Source organism: Lissotriton vulgaris, chromosome 9, assembly GCF_964263255.1.
Source record: "Lissotriton vulgaris chromosome 9, aLisVul1.2, whole genome shotgun sequence".
In the NCBI taxonomy this organism is placed as follows: domain Eukaryota; kingdom Metazoa; phylum Chordata; class Amphibia; order Caudata; family Salamandridae; genus Lissotriton; species Lissotriton vulgaris.
In genome coordinates this window covers 597,364,920-597,377,024 of record NC_141697.1, presented here as the reverse complement: position 1 = coordinate 597,377,024, position 12,105 = coordinate 597,364,920, and the positions used below count along the sequence as shown (strand labels likewise).

The 12,105-nt window shown below is 38.4% G+C and overlaps 1 protein-coding gene across 4 annotated transcripts in view; it reads right to left on the bottom strand.

Annotated features, from left to right (window-relative positions):
- Window positions 1–12,105, bottom strand: part of DAAM1 (dishevelled associated activator of morphogenesis 1) — a 679,460-nt gene that overhangs the window by 167,771 nt on the left and 499,584 nt on the right. For all 4 annotated transcript variants that reach the window (XM_086938202.1, XM_086938204.1, XM_086938201.1 and 1 more), the window contains 8 exons: window positions 11,143–11,253; window positions 10,784–10,887; window positions 10,621–10,687; window positions 8,450–8,567; window positions 7,235–7,373; window positions 4,450–4,508; window positions 2,908–3,095; window positions 649–957 (listed from right to left, as the gene is read on the bottom strand). In XM_086938202.1, coding sequence (XP_086794328.1) covers window positions 649–957; window positions 2,908–3,095; window positions 4,450–4,508; window positions 7,235–7,373; window positions 8,450–8,567; window positions 10,621–10,687; window positions 10,784–10,887; window positions 11,143–11,253 — 1,095 coding nt within the window. The remainder of the gene's footprint in view (window positions 1–648; window positions 958–2,907; window positions 3,096–4,449; window positions 4,509–7,234; window positions 7,374–8,449; window positions 8,568–10,620; window positions 10,688–10,783; window positions 10,888–11,142; window positions 11,254–12,105) is intronic.

The following is a 12,105-nucleotide window of genomic DNA, read 5'->3' as shown; positions in this document are numbered from 1 at the left end:
TGCAATTGTTAGTATTGCTTGATCTAAACATGCGCTTCTCCGTGGACTGCCTGATGTTTGTACCCTAGCTGAACATGTTAAGCAAATATTCACTCAATACTGTGTTTTGCCAAAACCAGATTGTGTTTATTAAGTTGATAGGTGTCAACCCTCCAAAAATTATTGACCCACTTTCTGACAAGAGGCTCATCTTAAAAATATACTTATATTCTTGGTATATACATGTTATATTGGTGACTTCAGTTAATACCTCTCAAGGGGGGGGGGGGGCGGGGTTAGCAGTCTAGAGAACTTGTGAACCAAAGGTAGTGAAAAATGAGGGTTTGCTATGCATTGTTTTTCTTGGTTTGAATACTTTATACAGACTAATGCAAAGTTGGAATTATTAATTTCTTCTTTTTAACCAATACGGATATATAGCCATGACTCTTTCTACAGTCATTAATGTCATTCCTATTCTTCAAAGCCCTAGTGATATATCCGAACACATAAAGTACTATAGGAGTGAGAATGTAAATGGTACAGTTTTGCAGTATTTTTGCCAGTAACAGCAAGCTTTAGAAATAATCTCTTTTTTTAGAACACATAAGTGTTCATGTCATCTAGAACGCACATCCCTTGCATATAAAACTTGCAAGACAACCTTACCTCTGGCAACTTTGACCAGTTAAAGGACTTCAGAGGGTTCGTAGGCTGTGGTATATTTTTCTTTTTAAGGACAGGGCCCAGTGGTGCCCCTGGTGGTGCAGTAAATCCTCCCAATGGAGGTGGACCAGGGGGAGGAGGTGGACCACCAGGCGGAGGAGGTGGTGGTGGTGGAGGTGCAATCATCCCACCAGGTGCAGGCGGTGGGGGAACAAGAGGTAAATGACTGCCTGAAACACCTGATGGTAAGGGCCCACCTGGTGCACCAGGTGGTAGAGGTGGCCCTCCAGGAACTGGTGCATATTTTGCTCTCTGAAAAACAATAACAAACAAATGATCATTGTCATCATGCAACAACATTGAAATAACTAAATTTAAAAACATAAATCTTCCTAGAAAGGACGCATCTCAGGAAAGGAAAATAACTGCTACTTACAAAGCATACTGTCTTCTGGTCTGTTTTGTGAAATGTGCGGCAGAATGCCTGCTAGATAACAGAGGCAATGCATAACAAGTGAACAATTCCTTTCATAGAGTTATCTGGTTAATCCAGCTTCCAATATGTGCCTTGTTTGAAATTAAAGTACACAAAAAAGAAATGGGTGGGATGCTTGAATTAATCTAAGCCACCGGTAATTACTCAGACCGCAACTCAGTCCATCGTGTATTTGTCCACAATGCTACCTCAGATTAGACTCAAATCATTAGATGCAAATTAGCCAAGATCAATTTCTAAATTAAAACCATCATCACTTCTAAGAGCCTGCCATTCACATCAACCAGTTCAGACTACAATTTAGAGCTTATTGTGTTTTTTTCTGACCGATTCTGAAAAGTTTGCAACCGATCTCCTTGCAATGGAGTAGTAAACCTTTATCTTTTATCATTGCTTTCAAACAAGTTACATACATTTGTAATAGTCACAATAATGGTATGAACACATACACAATTTAAATTCTGTGTTTCTATGTCTCATTTTTAATTAATTTTCAAATGTAAAAGGAGAGTCTGCCACCCATGAAATGGGAGAGTTTGGCAGGTGGTGAAAAGGGGAGCGAGCCATCTTCTATGGAACAGTTAGTGTCTCTACTGAAGTTGAATTCGATACTCAATCTGTGGAAAGAGATTCAAGGGGAGAGAATGGTTTGACTGTTGCATCAGAAAGGCCTTGGCATTTTTTGCAGTAGGGGAAACCGAGACAAGTAAAGCTCAGGGGTACAACCAAAAATCAATTTTTCCCATACCTTCCTGAACTTAGGAGATGAAAGGCTGCTTTGCTAGTGAAGGAATTTATTGCAAAATACAGGGAATGAATTGGCTTTTTGTGAAAAGGTTCAGAGGTAAGAAACATCAAAGAGTGTTGCCAGTAGCAAGCATGTAGTTGAGGTAAAAGCAAATTCTACTACGCATTTATAAGCATGGAGGCAGCAGATGTGGTTTGGCTGGCATCAAACTATGAAGAGGAACCATACTTGGATAACAAAGCCAGCACCACTCTAGTAATTGGGAATAAGCAACTTTGAAAACCCATACCTACCACACACCACCGCAAAAGAGCACAGGTACTCATTTAAAGCAGAGAAACCTTTCCATCAAACAAAAAGGATTCACAAAGTATGGATACAACTGGGGCCAAAGGACAAACCAGTGGCAAGAGGGGCCAAGTTAAAGTGAGCAACAACAAAAAAGGGGAAAGGCTAGTCAAATTTGCCAAACGGTGACGGAGGCCTGCAGAGGCTAATTCTATGGACTTGCATTTGAAATTGGTACTTGGTCTCCACTGCTGCATAAGCCACGAGTTGATCAAAGTATAGTGGTTTTCCAGGCCATTTGTACTGTTCTGGTATGAAAAGGGAAATCAACTCAACTATGGCCTACTTCATTGAGAAAGACTTCTAGAACTTTTTGGCGTTTCTCTGAAATACTGTGCTGGTGTCCTCACTGATCTAATTCAGATAGTACCTATTTAAAGGAATGTAAACGGAATACGGAGTGGGGTTTCTCAGCATTTGACAGCTGAGTTAATGAGAGGCTCAATGGAGTCCTTTAACTTGCGTTTGCAAAATGTTTCAGGAAAAGGAGACCGTGTACCCAGATTTCAGGACAATTGTGTTATAACAGACTCCACTTTTGACATGCTAAGTAGAACCAACATTTGTCACAACTCTAAAAATGCTGGAATCAACTCAAAAATTCATTAGTGATAGAGAGTGATTCATACTCGAAGAATCCAAGCAATGCAAACTTTGCAAAACCACTTACCCGACTGAGCTCATCCACTTGTGCAGTGAGATCTACCACCTGCTGCTTGACCTGCTTGTGCTCCGTGGACTCCTTTTCGAGCTTCTCTTTCATTTTATTGAGGGTCTGCATCATCTCCTCCTTCTCCTGGGTCTTGGCATCACATTCTCTTTCTTTCTTGTCAAACTTTTGTTGCAGCTCATGGTGCTCTAAGTGGGGAGGAGGTGCGTTTGCACACAAATGGGATTAGGATAACATCCTACGGTGCAGTGAAACATAACATTACAAAAGTATCTCCACAAATATTGAATATTTAGTTTCTCTTTAGGATGCATAAAGCAGCTTTATGATGTTAAATGATTAATTATCTTTGCTGTATTTCACCAGCATGGATGGCCATACGGTACTGTGTTATGGTGTTCCAACTTACTCCATCAGTCGTTCTTCACCTTGTGAGGGTGCCCCATACACCAAAATTGGTGTTGCAACACTCTTTGAAGATGACCTGACTAACCAAACCGGAGATGTCAAGTCATATCAGATATTCCCAGTATGAATGCTGTGGTAAAGTGGCATTCAGTGCGGTAGAAAGCCATCATAATGGTTTCTGGTATAAAGAGAAAATGTATGGTACAGATACCTTGGTGCCAGGCCTCAAAGGACGACAGACATGGTACTGAGCAGAAGGATGAAATCCACCTTCAAAAGGAGTGCGAGCACCCATGGCTATAACCTCCATTTAGAGGAAACTAGAGCAGAAATTAGAAGTACAGATTAACTGACAACCTACACAAATGAAATCCTCACCCTGAAATGTAAAACCCAGCATCAATTCTTGATATGTAAGGTAGACAGACAGCAGTCCTTGGGGGGATGCTGAAAGTTTGGAACGTTATTGGAAGGTTGTTCTCTATTGTACTCCTCAGGGAGGTGTAGGTCATTGTTTGGGAGATCTTTGCTGTGGTGTACCTAGAAAGGATGGGGAAGGGCTGTACTGGAGCCATAGAAAAATGTCTGATGGCTACTCTCTTTAACTCCTTAGTAAACGGGCCATAGTCTGAGCACCTATAGAAGAGTTGAGACCCAACAGTAAAAAAAACAACAAACAAAAAAATCCCAATTTCCATATGTCAACATGTACCACTCAAGAGCATATAGATATTATGAATACCTATTATTGACAAGTCAGTATATGAAGAAATACTCAGTGCGCTTCTCATAGAACATTTCACATTTGAGTTCAAAATGAGTTTACGAATAAGTCCTTTTCTTGGACTACACTTAACTCCTACACCAATTTATTGTTTTGACCGAATCTTTTAAAATCCCTTTTTGGATAACACTTATTGACCAATAGTTGGCAAGGCATCAACAATGAAAGCAAATATCCCTGTACACTACTCAAGTGCACTGTTTTACCTTCAACCCAGTGACTAAGGGATCTACGCATGCAATAATGTGAGAAACATTATAAATTAAATGAATTTGGTTAATGGACATCAAAAGACAAACCCCTCTAAATATGAAAAACTCCAGAATAGCACTATTAAATCTATGGTTTACCTTTTCTCATCTTTTCAGCCTGTTCTTTCCACTGTTTGACCTCATTTTCATTCACAAGCCTGCACAAAATTGTTATCAATTAATAAACAAATCTTCATAACACAGCTCCTAAAAGGATCACAAATATAAGAACAAAGATCTGGAACAACATTCTGGAGGAATAGACCTCTGCAGCATTAACTTTTCAGAGACCCATAAGACTGACTGACATGTGATTTGCTTGAGACCTAATATGTACAACCTACCACTTTTGAAGCCCTGTTACCATGACTATTACAATGTCGATTCAATCCTGAGTTGACCAAGAACAACAGCGCCCAGAGTGCACTAGGTTAAGGGAAAGTAACAAACTGGGAAATTATATCCAGTATAAGGTGAAGCTTTTTACTGGACACTTGGTGGCCATCATATTGGACGTTTCTCAGATGTTTTTTTTTTACAAAGAAATTTATTTTAATAACACAGACATCCCTACCACTAAATCAGATTTGAGGTCTCAACCTCATGGCTCCAAAGATGTTCTTCGTGAAGGGTTGGGCACGCAGCCTCTATGGGGTCCTCCCTTCTAGAGATCTGACGTGCTTCACCCTTAGATATGGTTCTTAGAGGGTGGGACAGTGATTGACTGAGACGGCTTCCTCCTTACCAGCACTGGGTTTTGCTCCTCCTCCTACGGGTATAGGTATCAGAGTTTTAAAGTCACAGCTCTGTATACCACCACCTGGTACCTATTCATGACCCTTGTTCTCGCATGGAAAAAAGTACTTCAGGTGGTGGCAGGCTCTGGACGTGTGCTACTTCTCACACTGAAGCACTCATCTGACTTGAGAGAGGAGCTCTGCATGGCACAGTCCGCGGGCTTCATAGAGAGAACACAATGCCCCATTGAGATCACAACAACCACTTCATAAATAACCATATTTGCTTTTGAAGACATTGCAACAACCCTTTTGTCACAAATACCTCTCAGACTGGATGCAGGAATGAGCCAAGCTATAGGAGCACAATTTAGGAAGAGGGTAAATAACCACAGGACACCCACTAGCCATACGGAACCCTTATCAGATGGGGAAGGCAAGACTGGGAACAGCTGTGAAGCAGGCAGGAGGAAACACTCTGGGAGATGGCAGCCGTGTGAGCTGAACGTCCAAGGAACCCTCACAGTCAGTCGAACACTGCCCTTTCATAGACCAGCAGGTATGACCAGGTGAGCGGAGGGAGACAGGTCAGACAGGAAACTGCGACAAAGACTACAGCCTAAATGTTACTGCAGGGTTCTTTTTCCTTGCTACAGAGTCATTAGGTTTCAAGAAGGTTGCCATTTTAGGTGATGGGAAACCCCTCTCAAACCAATAGGATTACATATCTAATATTCGTGCCTGTGCTAATCATTAAGTCAGTCTCAAAGTTGTGGTCACCTTAAGCAAGGGTAAACTCGCTTTGCCCTAGGTTTTTGTGGCATTTTAGATGATGTAATTCACATACTGCTGCATCATGTTTTAACTGCAGGCTATCTTAGTTCATAGGCACCCCCCCCACCACACCATTTCCCTCCGAATCAATAGGACTCCAATACAATGTCAAAGTATTAGTGAAAGGATGTCGTGGAAAGTGATGTAAAACATTGAAATTGCACATCAGCATTTAAACCCAGGACACAAGTGAGATGGAACATCAACAATAATAATTTAGTAAGTGACACGTCTGCACTAAATTTAAAGTAAAAGAATGAACAAGAGTGTGCTAACAATAAACATGGGTATAACAACCACCCATTATATTAGAGGCAGAGTGTGCCAACCTACAACTTTAGCAAGTTATTTAACAGCAATAAAGTTCAAGAATCATGTTTATGTATTGGGGTAACTGTATATAAAATTTTATTAGCAGCCAGTTGGAAGGATGCAAATCCCCCAACCTACCAAATGTGGCTGGCAAGATTTTTGGCTATTTATAATCAAGAAACAGCAATATATGCAGCTAAAGGATTGCGGTCTCGAATGCGGGGTCAGAAAATTTGGGAACCGGTTGAAAGATGGATGCATGGGTCTAAGGGGTAATTACTTAATTGTTAGTTAAATAGTTTAAGAAAAAAAAATGTTTTACCTAACCAAGTTGAACACATAAGAAAAATTGTCAAGCATAGAAGATGTGTATTAACAGCCCTCTGAAGAGTTTCTTTTCTTTTCTTTATTCATCTTTTTTATTATTTAATTCCTTTATGCTTTCTGTTCTTTATAAATATTGAAACGCTTATATGGATGATTAAGTTATAATATTTTCATGACTGTGAATTTATATGCGATGCTGTTTAATAAATACATTTTAAAAAAAAAAAACAGCAACAAATATATTTCCTTACCGGTCATAGCTATGGAAGAGCAATAATTATTCTAAGTGTATCTACATTTTAACACTTTCAATTAAATGCATGTAACTACAATGAAATCACCACCTTTCCTGGCACTCAGTGAAGAATGAGGATCAATGGCATGTTCATAAGATCTTTTAAATGTATTTTCATATCCATAAACAATAACTTTGAGTTTATAATGATTTTTATAAACCATTTTTATTACAGCTCAATGTTAAACATAACACCATCAATTAAGTGTACCTACCGATCAGGAACTATGTAACACAACTGGTTATTCAAATGTGTCTAAGATTACATTTAAAGCTTAGTTTAAATCAATTTCACCTATTTTGAAGGCTAGCGTAGACGAAATGTCAATACAGATCACATGAACTTATTATTCAAAATAAAACTGAACAGGACACTTACATTCTGACAACATTCTTCACGTTGAAGTTTTCTAGAGGTGAGAGATCGGGGTCTTGCCCTTTATCATTTTGAATTACAATCTGCTGAACAATTCTGTCTAATAGCAGCCAATAATGGACAGTGTTTCCGCTCCTTTTATCTATAAAGAGAAAGTTACAGAATAGCATGATAGGAAACAGGGCATGGATAGACATTTTATTCAGCCTTTAGGGTATGTTAATATTAGCTCAGCCACTTAGAAGGCTTATAATAATGGAACCGGACAGATACAGTCTCTAAAAGTAATAGCATGGGGCAGTTTATTTTGTAGAACGACAGGCATGGGGCGGCCAATCCTTAAATGAAGAATACGTTGTGGCACATCATTTATAAGCACACACATGCATGGGCCAAGTCATTAGAAACAATAATAAATCGTAAATGTATGTTAAGGAAAAAAGTTACCGCCATGATCACTTATGGACATTAATTCTACTACAGGTTTCCTACTAAAAATAAGTCCTCAGTGCACAATGAGTCTTTGGTTGAACTGCCCTTTGGGTTTGCCATACTCAACTATGCATATTCTTTTGTGCAAGGGTGTACTGAATACAAAAAAGAAACATAACAGGCTTAGGCACGAAAAATGCATTACTAAGTAAAAGTGAAAGCTAATGTAGGTATTTTACATTTAATTTGTGATTGTGACATACCTGTTTAAATAAAAAGCAGCTTTAAAATGAATTGAGATTGATCGCTAGAGAAATGTTTTGTAGTTCTCAGATAGGATTTGTTGTGGCATTAGATCATCAAGGATTCGCAAGTTACTGTCCCTTGTCCACTCACAGGAATTTAGTTACTTCAAGCATAATCAAGTATTAGTCCAACAGTATTTGAAACCGATACTTTTTAGAGGAGTACTTGTAGCAAATAGTTTAGGGAATAGACATATATCAGATTGAAATATTAAGCAAAGATGTATGAAACAGAAAACAAACAAAACAAGAATAGGCAGAGCCTGATCCTATTAATACTAGTTTCTGTATCCCTCCACTGGCACCACAACACCTTCACTTCAGGCATGTAAGTGAGGAAAGGAAAAATACCCTATGTTGATTTTGCCACATAGTTTCATCTACAGGTCTGACATGTATAGCCTACTTAACATCATGCACTAGTAAATGATCCTGTGACATATTACATGTAATAGTAACCTTTAAAACGTAATATACTCACAAGGCATTTGAAGACAGTGATGAAGTATGGACATAAAGTGTGGGTATGCCTCTGTGTGCGTCAGCCTCTTCCGGATGAGCTCAAACAACTGAGTTGCACTTTTTGTGTCAATGTGAACCTAGGCGATATAATCAAAGCATAACTCAAAGCATCAATATGAGGATCAATTCACAATATTATCACCTTCATATGCACGTGAAAAATAATACAGACTTAACAGGTATTCTGAACTGCATCCAGTAATTGTCAACGTTAGAAGGCCCCAGATTTGCATAAAAGAAAACCTCTTAATGTGGAAAATAATATGCATATGACGCAGACGTTAAATATGTTCTAAATTGAGCCAAAACACAGAACTTTCACACTTCAGTATATACGGTACTGTATATACACTTCCGTATACAAAGGTACTGATGCATTTCGGTACACAATGCCCTCCTAAAAAAACACTAATATACCACATGAATGTTTAGACTATCTCAGAATATTATTACATATGGAGAGCGTAAACTATTTATTGAATCAACATATGCCCGTGGGCGCCTTCTTTACAAAATGTGTAATATAAACTGGCGGAATTAAGTATGATAGATGGCTTTTTAGTAAGCATTACAGCTGGATAAAAGAAACCATGGGGAGTTTGATAACATCAGCCAAGACACCTAATGGACGTATCCAATTGTCTAGTTATCAAAACAACATCAAGCTAAAGCAACAAAAAGTACCTCAAAAGAAGCCACAGACGCTGAGGTAATGTAATGCCTTCTGCGAAACTAGAAGTAATGCCATGGCAAATGTTTTACAATACTTAGTAATCAAAGAAGAGCACCAGGCAAAGAATCTCATAGATCTCTGGTGTTTTCAATACTGTACATTCTTTCACCAAATCTTGGATCCTACAAAGGAACCCTTATAGAGTCCCACTGAAATGCCTTACTAACTTACACGCTACCTCAACACAACTCTAATCATGGCACCAAACACAAGTTCTAAGTAGCACCTTGTAATTATGAAATCACTTTAAAAAAACTATAGAAATGAAGCAAATAATCAGCATCACTGTTATTTGGAAAGAAGAATATACATGTTTAATGGAATAACAATTGTTACACAGTGTGCTTTAAGCCAAGCAATACAGCAGATTTTGCAGAACAGATAAAGGAGCTGGTAGTAGTCACCATTTCACTTTAGCGAAGTGGATAGAGAATATGCTTCCTGACGCACCCTTTCTTTATATGCGATGGGTGGGCTTCTGCAGTTTATGCAGATGGGAGTAGAGAACATAAACAAGTGCAAGAACTTCCTTTTGAAGTATTAAATGGAGAATGTGACCTTTACAGACTACTTCTCAACCAAGCATTATTGGCAGCCAGACACAAAGTCATACTGATGACTTTACCTCCTGATAAGCCCCAGAGGTGTTTGCTAACAGGGTTGATACATCAACAACTTTTTATCAGTGGGATTGAATTTTTGAATGAATCATTCAGAATTTAATTAATAAACCGACTCATGCTCCAGTGAATTTTGCAGTGTAGAATGCCACACAATATCAAGGATAATCCGTTTCTTCATCCGCACTAAGCCACCAGCTTTGTGCTTTACTAAGTGCACACTTTGTGCTGATTTATTAATGTGTGCTTCTTGAATTTGATGACTGTGTCATCCACTATGATACAATGTTGTGGTATGCCAGATTTCCCATTTGTTTGTGAGTGCTTCTGACTGTAGTTTATGTCACTAGACACAAACTATTGAAAATGGAATATAACTCACTTCCATGAACCTTACATATAGAATATGCCTTAGGAGTTATTCCAAGACAATCATTGTCCTATTAATGTTTTATCCTTCAATACATGGCATGCTGTTAACTATAAAAAGCTCTGAAGTTGTGCAACTCAGTTTCACTAGTGGAATCGTTCTGAGCTAAATACAGACCAATCATTTGTTATAAGGTGATCAATCATGTCTTGCAATGTACTGCAAGAGCAGAGGAATAAAGCAAATTCACTAATCATGGGGATTTGGTGGTTTTGATAACCCACGCTCACATATAAATCCTCTTTGAAACACGGCAAACCTAGTCAACCGGTCAACCCCATCTCTCCAAAACAAACGTAAAATACAAACACCCCACCTCTGTTAAGCAGTTCTAGTCTCACACCTACCAGTTCAAATCTTTTGGCAAATTCCAGTTCATCCTCATTTCGGAGCATTTCAAAGAAGTCTAAATGTCTAGAGAAAGAAAATCACTGTTAACAATAGGCTCATTAAATACTTCTTACAGAGAACCTCTAAAGAACCACCCATCTAAAATGAGAGATCACCAACCTGTCTAGTGTGGAGTTTTCATGTTCGCGGAGTTTGTCAATAACTGGCTGAATTCCTAGCATTAGAAATTCATACCGAAGATGAAGTCGGAAATCCAGACTTTCCTACAATTACAAGTTTGACAATTATAAATCTCTAAAACTAAATAAAAAACTGATTGTCATATTTAAATCCTCAAGCACACTCAATGTGATCACATGCAAGGGACATCACAAAAGATCAAGGGGACACAATAAGGGATAGACCTGGATTAGACAAAGAGAAGCGAAGTGGAAACAGAGGGCAGAGTAGTTATGGAGGAAGAGGTCAGATTCTTTAAGTGGGCTGAAAGACTCAAGAGAAAAACATTAAATACTTACGACTCCTGCTCCTTGGCTTAGAACTGCATTAATAAAAGACATGATCGCCGTTTTGAGATTCACTTCATCTCGATATCTTCCAGTACTCCGATCCAAATCATTTATAAGCGTCTGACAAATGAATACAAACATGTTACAAGGGCATATCACTCAAGGAAAAAAGGTGTGTTCTTAATACATCCTGCCAAAAAACTATTTTCTTTACCACTAGCACTTGCTCTTATTGAGTAAACAATAAATAAACTATTACATTAAAAGGTTGAAAGAGGAAACAGTAACCATTCATATGCTGAACATCAACACTTTGAAAAATTGTAATACTGGAGTAATCACAAAATAATAGATATACCAGTGTTAGTAAATAGGTGTTAAAGTTATAATTACCTTCTGACTTTTTTAATCCATACATTTCCACAAATGGAATCTACAAAATTGCTGAACCACCAACTGTTATTTAACAATTAGTTACAGGATCAGCTATTCAGAAAACAACACTTTAAGCAGGGCAGGAACATTTGGAATACAAAAATGTCTAAAATGTAAAATGCAGTTTCTCTTGAGAAATGAAAAGTGACTGCTCAGACCTGTCGCAGCTGGTATGCCTTTGTGACCACAACACAGCTTTTCACTTCACTAAGGTTTTCAATGCCTGCTCTTAGTACATTCACAGCTTTGCACACTCAGTACAGGAAAGCGTCACCTCACAGTCCCTCATTTGCTGACGTGAGCAGGGACCTTACTAATGCTGAATGGTGTAATTAAAGGAGTATTTAAACTGCAGTGACATGAGATGCCAAACCAATAATATGCTTTACTATCAGGACCATAACCCCTGGGGTATTTTAATTGAACAGTCTGTGAATGTAATCAAGTACATTAGAAACATTACTGTATTTTTCACTATTTTTCCTTCAAGATGTTGCATAATTTGTTAGCAAGAAAATAATGGTAATGTGACATTCT